Source organism: Camarhynchus parvulus, unplaced genomic scaffold, assembly GCF_901933205.1.
Source record: "Camarhynchus parvulus unplaced genomic scaffold, STF_HiC, whole genome shotgun sequence".
NCBI classification, from domain to species: Eukaryota; Metazoa; Chordata; class Aves; order Passeriformes; family Thraupidae; genus Camarhynchus; species Camarhynchus parvulus.
In genome coordinates this window covers 170,300-194,176 of record NW_022148270.1, presented here as the reverse complement: position 1 = coordinate 194,176, position 23,877 = coordinate 170,300, and the positions used below count along the sequence as shown (strand labels likewise).

General features: G+C 57.1%; 2 protein-coding genes across 2 annotated transcripts in view; one reads left to right on the top strand and one right to left on the bottom strand.

Annotated features, from left to right (window-relative positions):
• The window catches only part of SMC1A (structural maintenance of chromosomes 1A), a 39,561-nt gene extending 27,197 nt beyond the window's left edge, over positions 1 to 12,364 (bottom strand). Inside the window, 10 exon segments of the mRNA XM_030970127.1 lie at positions 969 to 1,154; positions 2,482 to 2,689; positions 3,345 to 3,427; positions 3,518 to 3,658; positions 4,530 to 4,788; positions 6,350 to 6,588; positions 8,565 to 8,768; positions 10,312 to 10,424; positions 11,115 to 11,303; positions 12,127 to 12,364. Of these exon segments, the coding sequence (XP_030825987.1) occupies positions 969 to 1,154; positions 2,482 to 2,689; positions 3,345 to 3,427; positions 3,518 to 3,658; positions 4,530 to 4,788; positions 6,350 to 6,588; positions 8,565 to 8,768; positions 10,312 to 10,424; positions 11,115 to 11,303; positions 12,127 to 12,235 (1,731 nt within the window). The 5' untranslated portion in view covers positions 12,236 to 12,364.
• A 5,339-nt stretch (positions 12,365 to 17,703) lies between these two features.
• On the top strand, positions 17,704 to 21,418 carry LOC115916405 (solute carrier family 12 member 6-like). The gene is made up of 9 exons (XM_030970117.1): positions 17,704 to 17,994; positions 18,554 to 18,621; positions 18,681 to 18,715; positions 18,770 to 18,838; positions 18,895 to 19,043; positions 20,392 to 20,446; positions 20,532 to 20,662; positions 21,136 to 21,329; positions 21,412 to 21,418. Exons 1-9 carry the CDS (start codon positions 17,767 to 17,769, stop codon positions 21,416 to 21,418), a joined length of 936 nt encoding a protein of 311 aa, XP_030825977.1. The 5' UTR covers positions 17,704 to 17,766.
• The last annotated feature ends 2,459 nt before the right edge of the window (positions 21,419 to 23,877 follow it).

Genomic DNA, 23,877 nt, shown 5'->3' with positions numbered 1-23,877 from the left:
CAAACACCCTTTTAGGGTTTCTCCTGACCCCAAACCCCGTTTTGGGGTCTGACCTCGAGGTAGTCTGGGGGCAGGAAGGTCTCAGTTACCCATATTGTGATGTAGGGTTTCTCCTGCCCCTAAAGCAGGTTGTAGGGTTTTCTCTGACCCCAAAGCAGGTTTTAGGGTTTTCACAGATCCCAAAGCTGGTTTTAGGGTTTCTCCTGCCCTTTTGGGGTCCCACCTCGAGGTAGTCGAGGGGCAGGAAGGTCTCGGTTACCTGCCATATTGTGACCCCAAACCCTCCAGTAGGGTTTCTCCTGCCCCCAAAGCTGGTTTTGGGGTTTTCTCTGACCCCAAACACCCTTTTAGGGTTTCTCCTGACCCCAAATCCTCTTTTAGGGTTTTCCCAGACCCCAAACCCTGTTTTAGGGTCGTACCTCGAGGCAGTCAAGGGGCAGGAAGGTCTTAGTTATCCATATGGTGATGTTTTCTCCAGGGGTTTTCACAGATCCTAAAGCTGGTTTTAGGGTTTCTCCTGCCCTGGGGGCCCCGCGGGGGGGGGGGGGGGCAGGAAGGTCTCAGTTACCCACTTCCCTCTGTAGGGTTTCTCCTGCCCCCAAACTCTGTTGTAGGGTTTTCTCTGACCCCAAAGCTGATTTTAGGGTTTTCACAGATCCCAAATCTGGTTTTAGGGTTTCTCCCGCCCTTTTGGGGTCCCACCTCGAGGTAGTCGAGGGGCAGGAAGGTCTCAGTTACCCATATTGTGATGTAGGGTTTTCTCCGCCTTTTCATCTGCCAAAGCTGATTTTAGGTTTCACAGTTAATGGTTTGGGTTTCTCCTGCCCTTGGGGCCCACCTCCTCGAGGTCAGGAAGGTTCGTTACCCATATTGTGATGTAGGGTTTCTCCTGCCCCAAAGCTGGTTGTAGGGTTTTCACAGATCCCAAATCTGGTTTTAGGGTTTCTCCTGCCCTTTTGGGGTCCCACCTCGAGGTAGTCGAGGGGCAGGAAGGTCTCGGGCTCCCCGCGCTGCTCCTTGATGTACTGGATGCAATCCCTGCCCGTCTTCTCCGAGTCCACGATGATGGCGTCCATGTTCTTGCCCAGCACCTTGGTCACGGCGATCTGGTACTTCTTCTGCGTGGGCTGGCACAGGTCAATGAGGCGCCCGTACTGCGGGGTTTGGGGTTTTTATAGGGTCAGTTATGGGGTCAGGTATGGGGTATGGGGTCAGGGATATGGGGGATATCAGTTATGGGGTCAGGGATAGCAGTTATGGGGTCAGGGACACTGGCAATGGGGTTGGGTTCTTCTGCGTGGGCTGGCGCAGCTCAATGAGGTGCCCGTACTGCGGGTATAGGGTCAGGTATGGGGTCAGTTATGGGGTCAGTTATGGGGTATGGGGTCAGGGATAGCAGTTATGGGGTCAGGGATGTCAGTTATGGGGCAGGGACACTGGCAATGGGGTTGGGTTCTTCTGCGTGGGCTGGCGCAGGTCAATGAGGCGGCCGTACTGCGGGATTTGGGGTTTTTATAGGGTTATTTATAGGGTCAGGTATGGGGTATGGGGGTATGGGGTCAGGGACGCGGGGGAATGTCAGTTATGGGGTCAGGGATATCAGTTATGGGGTCAGGGATATCAGTTATGGGGCAGGGACACCGGCAATGGGGTTGGGTTCTTCTGCGCGGGCTGGCACAGCTCAATGAGGCGCCCACACTGAGGGGATTGGGGTTTTTATAGGGTTTTTTATAGGATCAGTTACCGGGTGGGGCGTCAGGGATATTTTTGGCGCAGTTTTGGGTCAGTTTTTGGGGTGTTTAGGGTCAGTTACTGGGGGGGTCTTAGGGCTGTTTCTGGGCAGGTTTCGGCGCAGTTTCTGGGGGGTTTTTGGTGCAGTTTTGGGTCATTTTCTGGGGGTGTTCTGGGTCAGTTTTGGGGTACGTTTCTGGGGGTATTTTGGGTCAGTTTTTGGGGTGTTTTGGGTCAGTTTTTGGGGTGTTTTGGTGCAGTTTCTGGGGGTATTTTGGGTCAGTTTTTGGGGTATTTTGGGTCAGTCTCTGGGGGTATTTTGGGTCAGTTTTTGGGGTGTTTTGGGTCAGTTTTTGGTGTGTTCAGGGTCAGTTTTTGGGGTGTTTTCGGCGCAGGTTTTGGGGTGGTTTGGCTCAGTTTTGGGGTACATTTCTGGGGGTGTTTTTGGGTCAGTTTTTGGGGTGTTTGGGGTCAGTTTTTGGGCTGTTTTGGTGCAGCTTCTGGGGGTATTTTGGGTCAGTTTTGGGGTACATTTCTGGGGGTATTTTGGGTCAGTTTTTGGGGTGTTTGGGGTCAGTTTTTGGTGTGTTCAGGGTCAGTTTTGGGGTGTTTTGGTGCAGGTTTTGGGGTGGTTTGGGTCAGTTTCTGGGGGTATTTTGGGTCAGTTTTTGGTGTGTTCAGGGTCAGTTTTTGGGGTGTTTTCGGCGCAGTTTTTGGCGTGCTCAGGGTCACTTTGGGGCCTGCCCTCACCACGGAGCCGGGGTAGAGGCGTTTGATGCTGTCCATGATCTCGGCCTTGCGCTGCTGCCGGCTGCTCTCCTGGCGGTCGATGCGCGCGTCCCCGAGCTGCTCCATCACCTGGTTCAGCTCCTTGTTGATCTCGTCGATGCGGCGCTTGGCCAGCTCCACCTCCTCGGTCAGCTCCCCCTCCAGGCGCTTCTGCTCCTCCAGGGATTGCCTGGGGGGAAAAATGGGGGGTTGGGGTCATTTCGGGGGGTTTGGGGGTGAAAAATGGGGAGAAAACGGGGTTTGGGGTGATTTAGGTCCTGGAGCTGCTTCTGCTCCTCCAGGGATTGTCTGGGGGGAGAAAGGGGGGTTTGGGGGTGAAAAATGGGGAGAAAACGGGGTTTGGGGTGATTTAGGTCCTGGAGCTGCTTCTGCTCCTCCAGGGATTGTCTTGGGGGAGAAATGGGGGTTTGGGGGGTGAAAAATGGGATTAGGGGGCATTTTGGGGAGTTTGGGGGACTGATCTCACACCCTCCAGGCGCTTCAGCTCCTCCAGGGATTGTCTGGGGGAGAAATGGGGGTTTGGGGGTGAGAAAGGGGGTTTGGTGGGAGTTTGGGGGGTTTGGGGGGCTGATCTCTCACCCTCTGACAGGAATGGGGATGTGGGGATGACCTGGGGACACTCCAGACAGCCTTGGGGACACTTTGGGGACACTCCAACCCCCCTGGTGACACACCAGCCCTCCTGGTGACACCCTGGGGATACTCCACCCTCCCTGGGGACACCTTGGGGACACCCAGATCCCCCTGGTGACACTCCAGCCCCCCTGGGGACACCTTGGGGACACTCCAGCCCCCCTGGGGACACCCTGGGGACAGTCACGCACTTGCTGGTGGCGATGTACTCCTCGAGCTTCTCGATGCGCTTCTGGTTCTCCTCGATCTCCCTCAGCTTCTGCTTGATCTTGGCCTGGGGACAGCGAGGACAGGTGGGGACAGGTGAGCTCAGGTGTGTCCAGGTGGGCTCAGGGGACAGTTTGGGGACATTGTGGGGTCTCACCTCGGTCTCCACCTTCTTCCTCTCCTCCAGGTCCAGCCGGTCCTGGTCGGCTTTCTGGTCGCGGTTGAACTTCTCGAGCTCCTGGGCCAGCGTGGCCGCGCGCTTGCTGGCCTCCTCCTTCAGCCGGTGGTACTTCTTCACCTGGGGGACACGGGGTCAGGGCTCCTGGTGCTCCTGCATCCATCCCAAACCCCAAACCCCGCCTGTCCCACCACACCTGCTTCTCCTGCATCCATCCCAAACCCCAAACCCCAAACCCCGCCTGTCCCACCACACCTGCTTCTCCTGCATCCCAAACCCCAAACCCCACCTGTCCCACCACACCTGCTTCTCCTGCATCCCAAACCCCAAACCCCACCTGTCCCACCACACCTGCTTCTCCTGCATCCCAAACCCCAAACCCCGCCTGTCCCACCACACCTGCTTCTCCTGCATCCATCCCAAACCCCAAACCCTGCCTGTCCCACCATCCCTGCTTCTCCTGAATCCATCCCAAACCCCAAACCCCAAACCCCGCCTGTCCCACCACACCTGCTTCTCCTGCAGGGTGAGACCCAAACCCCACCTGTCCCACCACACCTGCTTCTCCTGCAGGGTGAGACCCAAACCCCACCTGTCCCACCACACCTGCTTCTCCTGCAGGGTCAGGTCTCTCCCCTGGCTCTGGTTCTCCTCCATCCCTCCCCAGGTCCCCATACCCCACCAGTCCCACCACACCTGCTTCTCCTCCAAGGTGGGATCCTTCCTCCATCCATCCCAAGCTCTCAAACCCCACCAGTCCCACCACACCTGCTTCTCCTCCAGGGTCAGGTCTCTCCCAAACCCCACCAGTCCCACCACACCTGGTTCTCCTCCAGGATCAGGTCTCTCCCAAACCCCACCAGTCCCACCACACCTGGTTCTCCTCCAAGGTGAGATCTTTCCTCTATCCCTCCCAAACCCCACCAGTCCCACCACACCTGGTTCTCCTCCAGGGTCAGGTCTCTCCCAAACCCCACCTGTCCCACCACACCTGGTTCTCCTCCAGGGTCAGGTCTCTGCCCTGGCTCTGGCTCTCCTCCTCCATGCGTTCCTCGAACTCCTGCCTGGATTTCTCCACGCTCAGCATCTCCTTCTCCAGCTCGTCCATGTCGGCCTTGCGTTTCTTGTACTGCTTCTGGGCGTTCTGCAGCGACTTCCTGGCTGCCTCCAGCTTCTTGATCTTGTGCGACGTGTTCTCCTTGGCCTTGATGTACTGCGGCCGCTTCTGGTTCAGCTCCGAGTCCTTCTCCCTGGGGAGCACCTCACGTGGGTTTGGGGTTTGGGTCCGGTTTGCGGTTTTGGGCCCGGTTTGGGTTTGGGTCCGGTTTGGGTGTGGGTCCGGTTTGAGGTTTGGGGCCTGGGTTTGGGGTTTGGGCCTGGGTTTGAGTTTTGGGCCTGGTTTTGGGGTTTGGGCCTGGGTTTGGGGTTTGGGCCTGGTTTGGGGTTTGGGCCTGGTTTGGGGTTTGGAGTCTGGTTTGGGGCTTGGGCCTGGTTTGGGGTTTGGGCCTGGGTTTGGGGTTTTGGGCCTGGGTTTGGGGTTTGGGCCTGGTTTGGGGTTTGGGCCTGGTTTGGGGTTTGGGCCTGGTTTGGGGTCTGTACCTGGTTTGGGGTTTGGGCCTGGTTTGGGGTTTGAGTCCGGTTTGGGTTTGGGTCCAGTTTGGGGTTTGGGCCTGGGTTGGGGTTTGGGCCTGGTTTGGGGTTTGGGCCTGGTTTGGGGTTTGGGCCTGGTTTTGGGGTTTGGGCCTGGTTTTGGGGTTTGGGCCTGGTTTTGGGGTTTGGGCCTGGTTTTGGGCCTGATTTGGGGTTTGGGTCCAGTTTGGGGTTTGGGCCTGGCTTGGGGTTTGTAGCTGGTTTTGGGTTCTGGGCCCCGGTTTTGGGTTCTGGGCCCCGTTTTGGGGTTGGTACCCAGTTTGGGGTTTGGTGCATCCTTCCCTTCCTGTTTTGGAGCCCCTCCCCTATAGAGACAGGCTGGGAAAGCCGGGATTGTCCAGCTGGGGTGGGATGAGATTTGGAACCCCCTGGACTGGGAACGTTTCCCTGCCTATGGAAACAGAACTTAAACCTGGTTTTTAAATATTCCAACCCAAAGAATTCCAGGGTTTTGGAGCCTCTCTGCCATAGGAGACAGGCTGGGATTGTCCAACATTTAGAACCACCTGGACTGGGAAGGTGTCCCTGTCCATGGAACCAGAATTTAAACCTGGTTTTTAAATATTCCAACCCAAAGAATTCCAGGGCTTTGGAGCCCCTGTGCCATGGAGACAAGCTAGGATTGTCCAAGATTACAAAGCTGGAATTGTCCAAGATTTGGAATCACCTGGTCTGGGAAGGTGTCCCTGCCCATGGAACCTGGATGAGAACTTAAACCTGGTTTTTAAATATTCCAACCCAAAGAATTCCAGGGTTTTGGAGCCCCGGTGCCACAGAGACAGGCTGGGATTGTCCAAGATTACAAAACTGGGATTGTCCAAGATTTGGAACCACCTGGACTGGGAAGGTGTGAAGGTGTCCCTGCCCATGGAACCTGGATGGGAATTTAAACCTGGTTTTAAATATTCCCAAGCCAAAGAATTCCAGGGTTTTGGAGCTCCTCTGCCATGGAGACAGGCTGGGAAAGCTGGGATTGTCCAGCTGGGATTGTCCAGCTTGGAACCACCTGGTCTGGGAAGGTCTGACGCTGTCCCTGCCCGTGGAACCCGAATGAGAATTCAAACTTGATTTTGAAACATTCCAACCCAAACAATTCCACTTTTTCCCACCCAAACCATCCCAATTTTTGCCATTTCCACCCCAAACTCCCAGGCTGCTCACTTGATCTCCTTCTCGATCTGCTGCTGCTCCCTCATCATCTTGCCCAGCTCCTTCTTGCGGTCCTTGAGCTCGTCCTCCACCCTGTCCATCCTCTTCTTGTCCTTGTCGATCTCGCGGTTCTTCAGCCCCAGCTCCTTGTTGAGCTTCTCGATCTCGGCCTCGTTGTGGAAGAGTTTGAAGAGCTGCAGCTGCACCTGCGCCCGAACCACCTCGTCCTTGAGCCGCTGGTACCGGTCAGCCTGGGCGGAAAAGGGGTCAGAGGGGGTTAGGGGGGGTTAGGCCTGGTTCTGGCCAGGAGCTGCTCAGACCCAGGACTTGGGCCTGGTTCTGCTCAGGTATCTCAACCCAGGGCTTGGGCTGTTCTGCAGGAGCTGTCAAACTTGGACCTGGTTCTGCTCAGGTGCTTCTTAAACCTGGGGTTTGGGCCTGGTTCCACTCAGGAGCTGCTCAGAGCTGGGACTTGGGTCTGGTTCCACTCAGGAGCTGCTCAGACCCAGGGCTTGGGCCTGGTTCTGGCCAGGAGCTGCTCAAACTTGGACCTGGCTCTGCTCAGAGCTGGGCTTGGCCTGGTTCTGGCCAGAAGCTGCTCAAACTTGGACCTGGTTCTGCTCAGGAGCTACTTAAATCTGGGGTTTGGGCCTAGTTCCACTCAGGAGCTGCTCAGACTCAGGACTTGGGCCTGGTTGTGCCCAGGAGCTGCTCAAAGCTGGGACTTGGGTGTGGTTCCGCTCAGGAGCTGCTCAGACCCAGGACTTGGGCCTGGTTGTGCCCAGGAGCTTCTCAAACTTGGACCTGGCTCTGCTCAGAGCTGGGCTTGGCCTGGTTCTGGCCAGGAGCTGCTGAGACCCAGGGCTTGGGCCTGGTTCTGGCCAGGAGGTGCTCAAACTTGGACCTGGTTCTGCTCAGGAGCTTCTTAAACCCGGGGCTTGGGCCTGGTTCTGGCCAGGAGCTGCTCAAAGCTGGGACTTGGGCCTGGGCCTGGCCAGACGTTCCCAGTCCTGGTTCTGCCCAGGAGCTGCTCAAAGTTGGGGTTTGGGGTGGGTCTAGGCCGGCCTCTGGCCAGGAGCTTCTCCAACTCAGGGCTTGGGCCTGACTTTGCTCAGGAGCTGCTCAGACCCAGGACGTGGGACTGGTTCTGCTCAGGAGCTGCTCAAAGCTGGGGTTTGGGCTGGGCCTAGGCCTGGCTCTGTCCAGGAGCTGCTCAAACTTGGGCCTGGGCCTGCTCAGGAGCTGCTCAAAGCTCGGACTTGGGCCTGGGCCTGGCCAGACGTTCCCAGTCCTGGTTCTGCCCAGGAGCTGCTCAAACTCAGGCCTTGGGCCTGGAACTTCTCGAGCCTGGGGTTTGGGCCTGGCTCTGGCCAGGAGCTTCTGGAGTTCAGGGTCCGTGCAGAACCTTCCCAGCATTGCCAAAACTCACTTTTCCCAAGGTTCCAAGCAATCCCAAACCTCTTTTTCCAGCATTGCAGGCATTCCCAAAATCCTTTTTTCCTGTGAATCCAACCATTCCCAAACCCCTCTTTCCCCAGCATTCCCAAACCCCATTTTCCCACGAGTTGAACCATTCCCAAACCCCTTTTTTCCTGTGAATCAAGCATTCCCAAACCCCCTTTTTTTCCCCAAATTCCCATCCTTTCCCACCTCCTCCTTCTCCTGCTTAGCCTAATGCTCTTGGCAGCACAAACCCCTTTTTTCCCGTGAATCCAACCATTCCCAAAAGCCTTTTATCCTGGGATTCTGAGCATTCCCAAACCCCTCTTTTCCCAGAATTCAAAACCTTCCCCAAACCCCATTTTCCCCAGAATTCCCAGTCTTCCCAAACCCCTTTTTCCCCAGGACTCCAATCATTCCCCAAACCCCATTTTCCCACGAGTTGAACCATTCCCAAACCCCTTTTTTCCTGTGAATCCAACCATTCCCAAACCCCTTTTTTCCTGAAATTCCAGCGTTTCCACCTCCTCCTTCTCCTGCTTGGCCTCCTTGCGCTCAGCAGCACAAAACTCTTTTTTCCTGTGAATCCAACCATTCCCAAACTCCTCTTTCCCCAGCATTCCCAAACCCCATTTTCCCAGGATTCGGACCATTCCCAAACCCCTCTTTCCCCAGCATTCCCAAACCCCATTTTCCCAGGATTCTGACCATTCCCAAACCCCATTTCCCCAGGATTCTCACCCTTCCCAAACCCCCTTTTTTTGCCCAAATTCCCATCCTTTCCCACCTCCTCCTTCTCCTGCTTGGCCTCCTTGCGCTCGGCCGCGATGTTTTTCTTGCGGTGATAATTGAACTGCGTGTCCTCCTCGGCCTTGACCATCTCCTTCTTGCGCTTGTCGTACTCGGGGGCGAGTTCCCCCGAGCGGCTGATCTCCTCAAACAGGGCCGTGCGCTCCTTGGGGTTCTTCATGGCAATGGACTCCACTGCTCCCTGAAAAACGGGATCAAAAATGATCCTAAATCCCACAGGAAATGATCCTAAACCCCCGAGAATGAGGCCAAAACCCCTGCACAGTCAGGGGTCCCTAAATCCCTGGGGATCTCCTCAAACAGGGCCGTGCGCTCCTTGGGGTTCTTCATGGCGATGGACTCCACTGCTCCCTGCAGATACAGGGCCAGAAATGATCCTAAATCCTGTAGGAAATGATCCTAAATCCCTGCAGGGTCAGGGAAATCCCTAAATCCTAAAAGGGAATCCCTAAATCCCTGGGGATCTCCTCAAATAGGGCTGTGTGCTCGTTGGGGCTCTTCATGGTGATGGACTCCACTGCTCCCTGAAAAAATAGGGTCAGAAATGTTCCTAAATTGTGTCAGAAAAGTTCCTAAATCCCTGAGAATGATCCCTAAATCCCTGCAGGGTCAGGGGTCCCTAAATCCCTGAGATGGATCCTTAAATCCCTGGGGATCTCCTCAAACAGGGCCGTGCGCTCTTCGGGGTTCTTCATGGCGATGGACTCCACTGCTCCCTGCAGAAAGAGGGCCAGAATGATCTAATCTGTAGGGGGTGCCTAATCCTGAGATGGTCCCTGGGTTCTCAAACAGGGCTGTGCACTCCTTGGGGTTCTTCATGGCGATGGACTCCACTGCTTCCTGAAAAAATGGGATCAAAAATGATCCTAAATCCTGTTAGAAATGTTCCTAAATTGTGTCAGAAAAGTTCCTAAATCCCTGAGAAGGATTCCTAAATCCCTGCAGGGCCAGGGTTTCCTAAATCCCTGGGGATCTCCTCAAAGAAAGCTGCGCTGTTCTTGGGGTTCTTCATAGTGATGGATGTCATCAAAAAATGAGCCAGAGAGCCCCAAAATCCCACAGGTGGTCCCCAAATCCTGACTGGAGAGTCCCTAAATCCCCAAATCCTCACAGGAGGGTTCCTAAATCCTGACAGGAGAGTTCCCAAATCCCCAAATCCTGCTGGGGGTGGGAGATCCCGACAGAGAGCGGCACATCCAGGAGCAGCCGATCCCAAACAGCCCCAGGAGCTCCTGTGGTTCCTTCATGGAACCCTGGGAAAAGGGTCAGAGGGTTCCTAAATCCCCTCAGGGGGTCCCTAAATCCTCATAGGGGGTCCCTAAATGCTTGGGGGAGTTTGGGGGATCCCTGTGGGAAGAGGGAATTGGGGAGACCCCCCCCAAATCCACATAGGGAGTCTGGGGTCTCCCTCAGGGAAGATTCTCCTCCTTCATCACCTTGAGGTCCTTTATGGGGTCAGGGGGTTCCTAAATCCCATGGGGGGTCCCCAAATCCTCATGGAGGGTCCCCAAATCCCCACAGGGCCCTGGGGGATCCCTTTGGGGAGGGAGAATTAGGGAAACCGCCCCAAAACTCATCCTGGGAGTCCTCAATTCCTGTGAGCACAAAAACCTCCCTGAAAAGCCCCAAAATCCCCCTGACTCTGCACAAAACCCCCAAATCGCCCCCAAACACCCCAAAATCGCCCCAAAAACCCCAAAACGGCCCCCAAATCCCCTCCCCACCTGGAAGACGAGGAAGTTCCTGGCCTTGATGAGGATGCCCAGCTTCTCCAGCTCCTCGCTGTACTCGCTCAGCTGCACCACCCGGTTGTTGATCTTGTACTCGGAGGAGCTGCCTGGGATGGGGGATGTGGGGGGTCAGGGGGCTCGCCCAAACCCTAAACAGCCCAAAATGTGCCCCTCAAACCCTAAACACCCCAAAATGTGCCCCTCAAACCCTAAATACCCCAAAATGTGCCCCCAAATCCTGCCCAGAGCAGCCCCAAACCCCCAGACATGCACCAAACTGCCCAAAAATGCCCCCAAACCCCCAGAGCAGCCCCAGAAGCCCTTGCAATGCCCCCAAACCCACCCTAAACCCCCAGAAATGCCCTCAAACCCACCACAAACCAGCCCCAAACCCCCCAAAACCCCCCGAAAATGCCCCCAAAGCCCCAGAACTCCCCCCAAACCCACCCCAAAACCCCCAGAGCAGCCCCAAAAGCCCCAAAAATGCTCCCAAACCCACCGTAACCCCCAGAAATACCCCCAAACCCACCCCCAAAACCCCCCGAGATGCCCTCAAACCCACCACAAAACAGCCCCCAACCCCCCGAAAATGCCCCCAAACCCCCAGAACTCCCCCCAAACCCCACCCCAAAACCCCCAGAGCAGCCCCAAAAGCCCTCACAATGCTCCCAAACCCACCCCAAAAACCCCCCGAGATGCCCTCAGACCCACCACAAACCAGCCCCAAACCCCCCCGAAATGCCCCGAAATGCCCCAAAAACGCCCCCAAAGCCCCGTTGTTCCCCCCCCAGGCTGACCGACGATGACGCGGGCGAAGGTGCGGTCCTCGGCGCCCTCCTCCGAGTACACCATGCTGACGAAGGCGCGGCTGGCCGCGGGTTTCCCCACGGGGGCGCCGTGGATCAGGTCCCGCAGCGTCTTCACCCGCAGGTTGCTCGTCTTCTCGCCCAGCACGAAACTGATGGCGTCCATCAGGTTGGATTTACCTGCGGGGCATTTTCGGGGGGACACCGGGGGGTTATGGGGGTGGGAGGAGCCCCGGGAATTGAGGGGGGGACCCCAGGGAATGGGGGAGCCCAGGGAATTAAAGAGGGACCACAGGGAATGGGGGAATCCAAGGGAATGAGGGGGGACCCCAGGAAATGGGAGGAATCCAAGGGAATTAAACAGGGACCCCAGGGAGTTGAGGGGGGACCCCAGGGAATGGGAGGAATCCAAGGGAATTAAACAGGGACCCCAGGGAATTGAGGGGGGACCCCAGGGAATGGGGGAATCCAAGGGAGTTGAGGGGGGACCCCAGGAAATGGGGGGAGCCCTGGGAATTATTGGGGGACCTCGGAACGGGGGGAACCGAAGGAATTTAGGAGGAACCCTAGAGAATGTGGGGTTGGAGGGAGCTCTGGGAATTGAGGGGGGACCCCAAGGAAAGAGGGGGGAGGTGAGGGGGGAGTCCAGGGAATGGAGGAGAAGAGCTGAGGAGGGACCCCAGGGTGTGAGGAGGAGCTGCTATGAGTGGGGGGAACCCCAAGGCTTAGGAGAGACCCCATAGAATAGAGGGTACCCCAGGGGAAGAGGAGAGAGGCGAGGGAGGACCCCAGAGAGTGAAGGGAGGGGGGCGAGGGAGGGCTGTGGAGAATTATTGGGGACTCCAAGATTTAAGAGGGACCCCATGGAACGGGGAATCCCCATGGGCAGGGCGGGAGGAGGAAGCGGGAGCAGAGCAGTATAAAGAATTCGGGGTCACCCCTCAGACCATGACGGAGCGGCCTTGACCCCCTCCCTACCCCCGAGAGCCCCCTCGGGACTCACCGGAGCCATTGGGGCCGATGATGGCGGTGAAGCGGCGGAAGGGCCCGATGATCTGACGGCCTTTGTACGACTTGAAGTTCTCGATCTCGATGAGCTTCAGGAAGCCCATGGTACGGCCGGGGCGGCCCGGGAGAGTCCCGGGGCTCTGAGGGGGTCCCGGGGCTCTGAGGGGGGTTCGGGCCGGGGCCGCTGCCGGAGGGCGGGAAAGCGGCGGCTGAGGCGGCCGCTGAGGGACGGAGCGCTGCGCCTCGCGATTGGCTCGAGGTGCTGTCAATCTTCACTTTAACCCCGCCTCCTTGCCTCTGATAGGCCGGCGGTTTCCAGCGGCGGTTTTATGGCACCTCGCCCTGCCATAGGCTACAGTTGCTGTCAATCTTCACCGTAACCCCGCCTTCTCGCTTCCTATTGGCCGCCGGTTTGAACGCGGGGTTGGTGGCGCCAGCGGGCTTATTTGCATGGAATGTACCAAGTCTGGGGAGAGCAGGGGGAAGAGTGGAATAGGGCCGCCCCGTCGCCATGGGAACGGGGGACGCCATGGGGGCAAAGGGCGCCGCAAATTGGGGGATTTTCGGTAAAAATCGGGTTTGTCGGTGATCGGGGCAAAAAACCTCGGGACAAGATTTACTGCTCGAGGTTTTTTCCAGTCAGAATGATTCTGTGATGCCAAGACTATAAAGTAACTTGAAATAATAAACAATAATTTATGATGACCGCACATCGTTTAAGTACATATTTTTTCACATTATTATTTTCTATTGACAGCTATATTGCTTACATTGAAGTTACAAGACACTTACACACTTCATGTTTTAGGATATTGGTATAATCTCCTGTGCCTATGCAATCTAATATCAAAATAAACCAAATCAAAACTTCTCATGGATTTATGAAACCTGCTACCTATAAAACCCGAATTGCATTTTTATACTTGTATAACCTGCATCATAATTTTCATACCTACATAACCAGATATGAAACACTTCTTATATAACACAATGGCTAGTATTTGGCTAATTAGCTGTTTAATGCTCAATAGAAAAAAAGAAGAAGAAAAAAATCACTGGATGGATAGCTTTTCCCCCTCGGGGGCTCCATTTTCCTCCATTTTCCCCTCAAAGGTTCAATTTCCCCCCCATTTTCCCCTCATGGGCTCCATTTTCCCCCATTTCCCCCTCATGGGCTCAGTTTTCATCCATTTTCCCCTCAGAGGCTCCATTTCCCCCCATTTTCCCCTCATGGGCTCAGTTTTTCCCTCACGGGCTCCCCCAAATTTTCCCCCAAATTCCCCTCAAAGGCTCAATTCCCCTCCATTTTTCCCTCACAAGCTCCATTTTCCCCCAAATTCCCCTCAAAGTCTCAATTCCCCTCTATTTTCCCCTCACAGGCTCCATTTTCCCCTCAGAGGCTCCATTTCCCCCCATTTTCCCCTCATGGGCTCAGTTTTTCCCTCACAGGCTCAATTTTCCCCCAAATCCCCTCAAAGGCTCCATTTCCCCTCATTTTCCCCTCATGGGCTCAGTTTTTCCCTCACGGGCTCCCCCAAATTTTCCCCCAAATTCCCCTCAAGGCCCCTCAATTTTCCCCTCACGGCTCCATTTTTCCCTCACAAGCTCCCCCCTATTTTCCCCCAAATTCCCCTCAAAGGCTCAATTCCCCCTCCATTTTCCCCTCCCCTGGGCTCCATTTTCCCCACATTCCCCCTCAAAGTCTCAATTTTTCCCACTCATTTTTCCCCCAAATCCCCTCATGGGCTCCATTTTCCCCCAAATTCCCCTCAAAGGCTCAATTTCCCTCCATTTTCCCCTCACAGGCTCCATTTTCCCCTCAAAGGCTCCATTTCCCCCCATTTCCCCCTCATGGGCTCAGTTTTTCCCTCACAGGCTCCATTTTCCCCCAAATCCCCTCAAAGGCTCCATTTCCCCTCATTTTCCCCTCATGGGCTCAGTTTTTCCCTCACGGGCTCCATTTTCCCCCAAATTCCCCTCAAAGGCTCAATTCCCCTCCATTTTTCCCTCACGGGCTCCATTTTCCCCAAATTCCCCTCAAAGGCTCAATTCCCCTCCATTTTTCCCCTCACGGGCTCCATTTTCCCCCACATTCCCCTCAAAGGCTCAATTCCCCTCCATTTTTCCCTCACAGGCTCCATTTTCCCCCACATTCCCCTCAAAGGCTCAATTCCCCTCCATTTTTCCCTCACAAGCTCCATTTTCCCCCACATTCCCCTCAAAGGCTCAATTTCCCTCCATTTTCCCCTCACGGGCTCAATTTTCCCCCAAATTCCCCTCAAAGGCTCAATTTCCCTCCATTTTCCCCTCACAGGCTCCATTTTCCCCTCAAAGGCTCCATTTCCCCCCATTTTCCCCTCATGGGCTCAGTTTTTCCCTCACAGGCTCCATTTTCCCCCAAATCCCCTCAAAGGCCTCCATTTCCCCCCATTTTCCCCTCAAAGGCTCAATTTCCCTCCATTTTCCCCTCACGGGCTCCATTTTCCACTTCGGGCTCCATTTCCCCCCATTTTGCCACCAAGGGTTCCATTTCCCTCCGTTTTCCCCTCATGGGCTCCGTTTTTCCTTCACAGGCTCCATTTCCCCCATTTTCCCCTCACGGGCTCCATTTCTCCCCAGTTTCCCCTCATGGGCTCAGTTTTTCCCTCACAGGCTCCATTTCCCCCCATTTTCCCCTCAAAGGCTCAATTACCCTCCATTTTCCCCTCACAGGCTCCATTTCCCCCCATTTTTCCCTATTTTCCCCTCACAGGCTCCATTTTCCCCCATTTTTCTCTCACAGGCTCTGTTTCCCCCCAAATTCCCCTCACAGGTTCCATTTCCACCCCTCATAGGCTTCCAAAATTCCAATGTCTCCCCTAAAATGTCCCTTTTTCCTGGCGAAATTGTCTATATCCCCTAAAATTACCAGATTCTCCCTGAAATGATTCTTCCCTCCCCAAACACTTTTCAGCTTGGCCAAAACCCTCTATTTTGCCTCAAAATTCCCGTTTTCCCTGTGAAAACACTCATTTCCCACTAAAAATATGGATTTAAAATTTCAAATTTTTGATTTTTCCTATAAATCCAGACAGTCTCAGCCCCCAAACTCCCATTTTCCCTGCAAAAATACTGATTTTCCACTGAAAGTATGGATTTTGCCCCAAAAAATTCTCATTTTCCCTACAAATATATTGATTTCCCACTAACACTATGGTTTTTTCACTCTGATATTTTTAATTTTTCTTTTAAATCCAGGCGGATCTGGGTGGTCTCACCTTTGGGTTTGGGGGTACCAGGTGGGAGGAGTCACAAAGCCACGCCCTTTCAACAAACCACGCCTCTTTGTCAGCAGAACCACGCCCCGAAGCGGGCTCAAGGCCGCGCCCCTTTACCCGGACCACGCCCCTTGGTTGGTCACGCCCCCTGCATCGCCCCGCCCCCTGCGGCAGCGCGCGCGAGGGGGCGTGGCCAGTGCAGCGCGCGCCGGCCCCACCCCCGCGCCCCCCCTCAGGTACCGGCGGGATCGGAACGGGGGGGGGAGGGGAACCCAAAATTGGGGAATTTTAACCCAAAATGGGCCGGATTGAGGGGCTGAGGGAGGGGGGGGAGATGGAGCCAGAAAAGGGGAAGGATTTGGCCCCAAAAAGGGGGAGTTTGGCCCCAAAAAGGGTGGGGTTGGCACCTGGAAAAGTGAATTTGGGCCCCTCAAAAAGGGTGGGGTCGCTCCAAAAAGTGCGGGTTGGGTCTAAAAAATGGGGGATTTGACCCAAAAACGGGAAAAATCACCCGGAAAGTGGAATGGTGGTGACCAAAGGGAGAGTTTGGTCCCAAAAAGGGGAAATTGGAATGAAAAAAAAAGGAGTTTGGACCCCAAAAAGGTGGGGTTTGGCACTAAATATGGGGAATTCGGCTCCAAAAATAGGGAATTTGACCACAAAAATACGGAATTTAGGCCCCAAAAGGGTGTGTTTATCTTCAACAAGGGAGATTTGGCTCCTAAAATGGCAATTTGGGCCATATGGGAGGGGTGGCCTCAAAAATGGGGGAGTTTAACCCAAAAAGGGGAGTTTGACACCAAAAAGGGGGAGTTTGGTTTTAAAAGGTGGGGTTTGCTCTCTAAAGGGGGAATTTGGCCCTCAAAAGCGGCTGGTTTGCCTCAAAAAGTCAGGGGTTGGTTCCAAAACGAGGAGATTTGTCTCAAAAAATGCGATTTTGACCCCAAAATTGGGAATTTGGTCCTCAAAAAGGGGGGCTGGCTCCAAATGGGGATTTTACTGGGGCCATTTCCCCCTAAAATTCCCAATTTCCCCACAAATTCCCCCATTTCCCCTCCAAATTTCCAATTTTCCACCCCAATTTCCCCATTTTTCCCATCCAGCTGAGTAATTTCCCCAGCATTCATTGACCCCCCCCTCGAATTTTCAATTTTTTCCCCTCCAATCCCTTTTTTCCCTCTCAAAAAAACCACAAAGTTATGAATTCAATCCCAAAATAAACATTTCTGTCCCAAAACTGGACTTTTCCCGCCCTGATTCCCCTCAATTTTTGCCATAAATTGGAATTTTTCCATCTCTGAGTTTCTCCGTCCTCGCTAAGATCTGCTCTTTAATTTTTCTCTCTATATGCAATTTTATATTTTACAAACGTTGATGTATTTTTTTATTTTCCCTCAAAACAACGCAACTTTGCCCCAAATTATTTCCCCAAAAATGCCTATTTTGCCCCAAAATGGCTCATTTCCTCTGGAAATTTCTGATTCCACCCCAAACCTCCTTTTATTCCAGCAAAAAAAAGAAGAATATTTCCCTCTCCAAAATTAATTTTCTCTCCAAAAAATACCTTTTCCAAGGGAAAATTGTCTTTTTTCCCCCCAAACCTGTGTTTTCCCCCCAAAATTCCAATTTCTCCCCTAAAATGTCCCTTTTCCCTGCCAAAATTCTCTCTATTCCCAAACAATTAATGAAGTTCTCTCTGAAATTACGCTTTCCTCCCCAAACACTTCTTGGCATGCACAAAAATCTCTATTTTGCCCCAAAATTTCCATTTTCTCTCCAAAAATAATGATTTTCCACAAAAGAGGGATTTTTTCCTTTCACGGTTTTGATTTTTCCTCTAAATATTTCAGTTTTCTCTCCCAAAAAGCAGATATTTCTGCTAAACATGTTGGCTTTCCCTCAAAATTTGTAGATTTTGCTCTAAAATGAGAATATTTTAAATAAGGGTATATTAAAGGAGGATATTTTAAAGTGAGGATATATTAAATTGATCTTTTGTCTGGAATGGTTTTTTTCCCCTCCAAAATGGACAATTTTCTTTTTTAAAATGTGGATTTTTCCTCTCTAAATTTGAATTTTCCCTCCAAAATTGCTGATTTCCCTCTAGAAAGGTGTATTTTCCTCCAAAAAAAGTGGATTTTTCTCCCCAAACCCAGCATTTGCACCTCCAATAATGTGAATTTTCTCTCTAAAATCGTGGATTTTCCCTTAAAAATTTTTCATTTCCTTCCCCCCCCAAAACCCTCAAAATTGTGAATTTTCCTTGGAAATGAATTTTCCGTGAATTTTCCCTCTGAATCCAGAGATTTCCTCCCACAGGTGCCGCGATGGTGACGTCATCGCCGCCCCTCTGACGTCATAGTCTTCCCTCTGACGTCATGGCGGTGCCGGGGGCGTGGCCGGCACGGGGGGCGGAGCCCTCGGACAGCAGCCCCGAGCCCCCCTCCCCCTCCAGCTCCCGGCCCCCCCTCTCCGACTCCAGCCCCTCCCCCACCGAGACCACGCCCACCCCGCGCGGGAGGGGCACAGGGGGCGGGGCCAGGTCTCGCCCCGCCCCTCCCAATCCTGGCGGGGTGGGGGGGGAGCGGCCCCTGGCGCTGTTTGAGGTGAGGCCACGCCCCCTGCAGTCCCCAACCCTAATTAGCCCCGCCCCTTCATTAGCCCCACCCACCACATGCCCAATACTCTGTTGTGAGGCCACACCCCCTAAAGCCCCACCCCCTAATTAGCCACACCTCATTAGTGCCCTGCACTGTGGTAGTCCACGCCCACCCCAAGCCCCACCCCTAATTAGTCCCACCCAATTAATATTCCGCATGAGGCCACGCCCCTTTTTGGCCCCGCCCACCCACAGTGCCTCCCCAAGTGCCTGCTGCCATTTATAGCAAGACCACGCCCCCTCAGCCCAACCCTGAGCCCCACCCTCATTGGCCCCACCCCAATCTTCCGTGCCTATTTAGCCCCTCCCCTTTTCAGACTTGCCCCACCCACTGCCCTGCGCCCCTCCCTCCTTAGCCCCACCCCCGAGTCTGTCCACGTTTGAGCCCCACCCCCCTTGATCCACTCCTGAGCCCCACCTAACTTGGCCCTGCCCCCTGAGCCCCTCCCTCCTTAGCCCCACCCCCTGAGCTCCGTGGCCCCGCCCCTGACCCCGCCCCCTCCCAGGAGGAGCTGGCCACCCGTCCTCGCGTGCTGTGGGGGCGACCTGAGCCCGGACAGCGGCTGGAACACAGGTGAGTGGCACACCTGGGAACACCTGGGAACACTGGAACACCTGTAAGCCCCGCAACAGCCCTGAGCCCGGACAGCGACTGCGGCACCGCACAGGTGAGTGACACACCTGGGACACACCTGGGACACACCTGGGACACACCTATACAGCCCCGTACAGCGCCCTGAGCCCGGACAGCGACTGCGGCATCGCACAGGTGAGTGACACACCTGGGACAGGTGAGTGACACACCTGGGACACACCTGTACAGCCCCTGCAAGCGCCCTGAGCCCAGACAGCGACTGCGGCACCGCACAGGTGAGTGACACACCTGGGACACACCTGGGACACCTGTACAGCCCTGCGCCCCGAAGCGACTGGGCGCCACACCTGGGACACACCTGTACAGCCCCGTCAGCCGAGCTCGACAGCGGCACCCGACAGGTGAGTGACACACCTGGGACAGGTGAGTGACACACCTGGGACACACCTGGGACACACCTGTACAGCCCCGTACAGTGCCCTGAGCCCGGACAGCGACTGTGGCACTGCACAGGTAAGTGACACACCTGAGGTACCCAGGACCACAGGTAGGACACACCTGGGGTTCCTGGGAACACATCTAGGACACACCTGTACAGCGCCTTGAGCCCGGAGAGCGACTGTGGGACGGCACAGGTGAGTGACTGACACACCTGGGGACAGGTGAGTGACACACCTGGGGTAGCTGGGACACACCTGGGGTAGCTGGGACACACCTGGGACACACCTGTCAGTGGTCTGCTGGGGCTGGTCCGCAGCTACTGTGGCACTGCACAGGTGAGTGACTGACACACCTGGGGACACCTGGGTGACTCCTGAGTGACCCTGCTGTCCCCAGCGCCCGCCTGGGCACCTCCTGGGGCGCTGCGGCTGAGTCACCTGGGACACCTGGGGACACACCTGGGGAATGGGGACACACCTGGGGACACAGCTGTCCTGGGGACAGCGGCCATTGGCGTGCTCCTGGGCGCCTGCGTGAGTCACCTGGGACACCTGGGGACACACCTGGGGAATGGGGACACACCTGGGGACACACCTGGGGAATGGGGTCACACCTGGGGTCACAGCTGTCCTGGGGACAGCGGCCATCGGCGTGCTCCTGGGCGCCTGCGTGAGTCACCTGGGACACCTGGGGACATGGGGACACACCTGGGGACATGGGACACACCTGGGAACATGGAGACACACCTGGGGTCACACCTGGGGACACAGCTGTCCTGGGGACAGCGGCCATCGGGGTCCTGCTGGGGGCGTGCGTGAGTCACCTGGGACACCTGGGACACCTGGGGAATGGGGACACACCTGGGGTCAGGGTCCTGTTCTGGGTACTTTGTGGGGGCTGAGGTCAGATGTCTGAGGGGTCACAGGTCAGGGGTCAGCGGTCAGAGGGGTCAGGGGTCAGTCGGTCAGTAGTCAGTCAGCGGTCAGTGGTCAGAGATCAGAGGGGTCAGTGGTCAATGGTCAGCAGTCAGAGAGATCAGTGGTCAGCGGTCAGTGGTCATTGGTCAGAGAGGTTAGTGGTCAGTCAGTCAGTGGTCAATGGTCAGTGGTCAGCGGTCAGAGATCAGAGGGGTCATTGGTCAGTGGTCAGCAGGGTCAGTGGTCAGTCAGTCATTGGTCAGTGGTCAGGGATATCATTGGTCAGTTGGTCATTGGTCAGTCGGTCAGTCGGTCAGTGGTCAGTCTGTCAGTGGTCAGTCGGTCAGTCGCTCAGTGGTCAGTCGGTCAGTGGCCGTCACTCTGTCCGCAGATGCTGCTGACTGCCGTGTCCCTGAGCGCCGTGGCCACCAACGGGCTGGACCCCGGTGAGCGGGGGATGGGCTGGGATACCCCTCCCCCACCCCACCCATGGGCGTGCCCGCGCTGACCGCGCCCCGTGACGTCACGCAGGGGGCGGGGCGCTGTCGCTGCTGTCGGGGGCGCTGGGCCCCGAGGCCGGCGGGGCCGTGGGGGTCTGCGGCTTCCTGAGCGCGGCGTTCACGTGCGCGGCGGCGGCGCTGGGCGGGGCCGAGCTGCTATTGGTGAGTCACGGGGGGCGGGGCTAATGGGGGCGGGGCTAATGGGATGGGCGGTGGCGCTGGGCGGGGCCGAGCTGCTATTGGTGAGTGAGCCACGGGGGGCGGGGCTAATGGGGGCGGGGCTAATGGGATGGGCGGTGGCGCTGGGCGGGGCCGAGCTGCTATTGGTGAGTCACGGGGGGAGGGGCTAATGGGATGGGCAGGGTTGAGCTGTTGCTGCTAAGAATGGGCGGGGCTAACAGGGTGTGGCTAATGCCGGTGGGCGGAACTGAGCAGCTGCTGGTGAGAGGGGCGGGGCCAATGGGGAAGGGTGGGGCCGGGAAGGGGTGGGGATGGGCAGGGCTGAAGTGCTGCTGGTGGGAGGGGCGTGGCTGGAGTGGAGGCAAGGTGGGACAATGGGTGTGGCCAAAAAAGCACGGCAGTGGGTGTGGCGGGTGGGCGGAGCCTATCACCTCTGTGTCCCCTCCCTCCCCCAGGTGTACCTGAGCCCCGGCTGGGCGGTGCTTCCTGGGCGTGGCCGCTGGGGCCGCCTCAACAACGGGCGTGGCTACGGGGCGGGGCTGCTGGCGCTGCTGGGGGCGGGGTCTCTGGCCCCGCCCCGCGTGCGCGCGGTCGCCGCCCCCTTGGGCCCCGCGGGGCTGCTGCTGGCGCTGCTGGCGCTGCAGGCGGGGTCCCTGCGCCACGCCCCTGCGCCCCGACCCCGCCCACGCGTGAGTTACGTGCCCCGCCCCCCCCCTCCCCATGCTAATGAGATGCTAATGAGGGCCTGGCTGACCCCGCCCTCCCCCAGGCTGTGCCTGCCCCCCGGCCCGGGGACCCCCTCCGGCCCTGCGCCCCCGCGCCCCCAACGCCTCGCGGGCTCCTCCCGGCCCGCAGGGGGCGCTGCCCGCCCTGCCCGGGCCCAGCGCGCGGCTCCTGGCGCGTGAGTACCGGGGGGGCGGGGCCAACGAGCGACACGCCCACGCGGGCGGTGTGGGGTCACAGGGTGGGGGCGGGGTCACCCTGAGGGGGTGGCCAGTACAGGACACGCCCACAGGGAGGTGTTGGCTCCCGAGTGATTTATGGGCGGGGTCATGAGGGGGTGGGGTCACCTCAGGATCATGGGGGGTCACAGGGGGTGGGGTCACCAGGGGGTCACAGGGGGGGTCACAGGGGATGGAATCACCCCGAGGTCATGGTGGGGTCACGGGGGGTCACAGAAGGTGGGGTCGCCTTGGAGTCATGGGGTGGGGGATGGGGACTTTGGGGGTCACCCTGAGGTCATGGTGAGGTCACAGGGGGGGTCATAGTGGGTGGGGTCACTCTGAGGTCATGGGGGGGGTCACAGGAGGGTCATGGGGGTGGGGTCACCCCGAGGTCATTGGGGGGGCTGTGGGCGTGGCCTCACCAAGTTCCCCACCCTTAGGGAACCTGTGGCCCCGCCCCCCAGAGGCGGGGCTGGGGGCGGGGCCTGAGCAGGAGGAGGGCGGGGCCGACGCCTCCTTTGGGGCCCTGCTGGGGCTGAGCCTCCCCTCGGCCGCTGGTGAGGGGGGGACCCCAAACTGGGGAGGGGGGACCCCGAAATGGGGAGGGGGATCTGAACTGGGAAGGGGGACCCTGGAATGGGGAGGGGTCCCCAAATTGGGGAGGGTGAGGGACCCCCAAAATGGGGACAGTGGGACCCCAAACTGGGGAGGGGGGACTCCAAAGGGGGGACCCCAAATTGGGGAGGAGGACCCTGAAATGGGGAGGGACCCCAAAGGGTGTGGGGGGACCCCGAACTGGGGAGAGGGACCCCAAAACAAGGTGAGATTCCAAAGAGAGGGGGATACCCCAAAATACAGGGGGGGACCCCAAAATGTGGAGGAGGAACCCAAATTGGGGAGGGGGTCTGAAGGGTCAGGGGGATTTGTGGGGGTCCCAAAGGGGGGATTTGGGGGTCATGGATCTGTCCCAGGGGGATTTGGGGGTTCAGGCTGATTTTGGGGTGTCCCAGGGGTGCTCTGGGAGTATTTTGGGGTTCAGGGGATTTTGGGGTTCCCCAGGGGTGCTGTGGGGGGTTTTGAGGTTCACAGAATTTCGGGGTCCCCCAGGGGTGCTGTGGGATATTTTGGGGTTCAGTGTGGTTTCGGGGTCCCCCAGGGGTGCTGTGGGGGGTTTCGGGGTTCAGTGTGATTTCGGGGTCCCCCAGGGGTGCTGTGGGATATTTTGGGGTTCAGTGTGATTTCGGGGTCCCCCAGGGGTGCTGTGGGGGATTTTGGGGTTCAGGGGATTTCGGGGTCCCCCAGGGGTGCTGTGGGATATTTTGGGGTTCAGTGTGATTTCGGGGTCCCCCAGGGGTGCTGTGGGGGTTTTTGGGGTTCAGTGTGGTTTCCCAGGGGTGCTGTGGGGTATTTTGGGGTTCAGTGTGGTTTCGGGGTCCCCCAGGGGTGCTGTGGGATATTTTGGGGTTCAGTGGATTTCGGGGTCCCCCAGGGGTGCTGTGGGGTATTTTGGGGTTCAGTGTGGTTTCGGGGTCCCCCAGGGGTGCTGTGGGATATTTTGGGGTTCAGTGTGGTTTCGGGGTCCCCAAGGGGTGCTGTGGGATATTTTGGGGTTCAGGGGATTTCGGGGTCCCCCAGGGGTGCTGTGGGGGTGCAGCCGCGTTCGGGGTTGGGGACGTCGCCCGCGGTGCCGTGGGACGCCGCCTCGGGGCTCAGCGTGCCACGGCCCTGGGCTGTATCCAACCCCGAACCGGGGGCGCCCCAAAACCGCGGGGGACCCCAAATCTGAGGGGGCAGCTGGAACATGGGGGGGGCGATCCCAAAACATGGGGGGACCCCAAAACTGGGGAGGTTCAGCCCCCAAAACACTGGGAGTCACCACGGCCACGGCCCTGGGCTGTATCCAACCCCGAACCGGGGGCACCCCAAAACCGCGGGGGACCCCAAATCTGACGGGGGAGCCTGAAACTGAGGGGGGAGCCCAAAACATGGGGGTCACCACGGCCACGGCCCTGGGCTGTATCCGACCCCAAGGGGGCACCCCAAAACTGGGGGGACCCCAAAATTGGGGGGGGATCCTGGAACATGGGGAGGACCCTAATACGGGGGGGACCCCAAAACTGAGGACGAGCTGGAAATATGGGGGGACCTCAAAACATGGGGGTGACCATGGCCACATCCACGGCCCTGGGCTGTATCCAACCCCAAGGGGGCACCCCAAAACCGCGGGGACCCCAAAATGGGGTGGGGATGGAT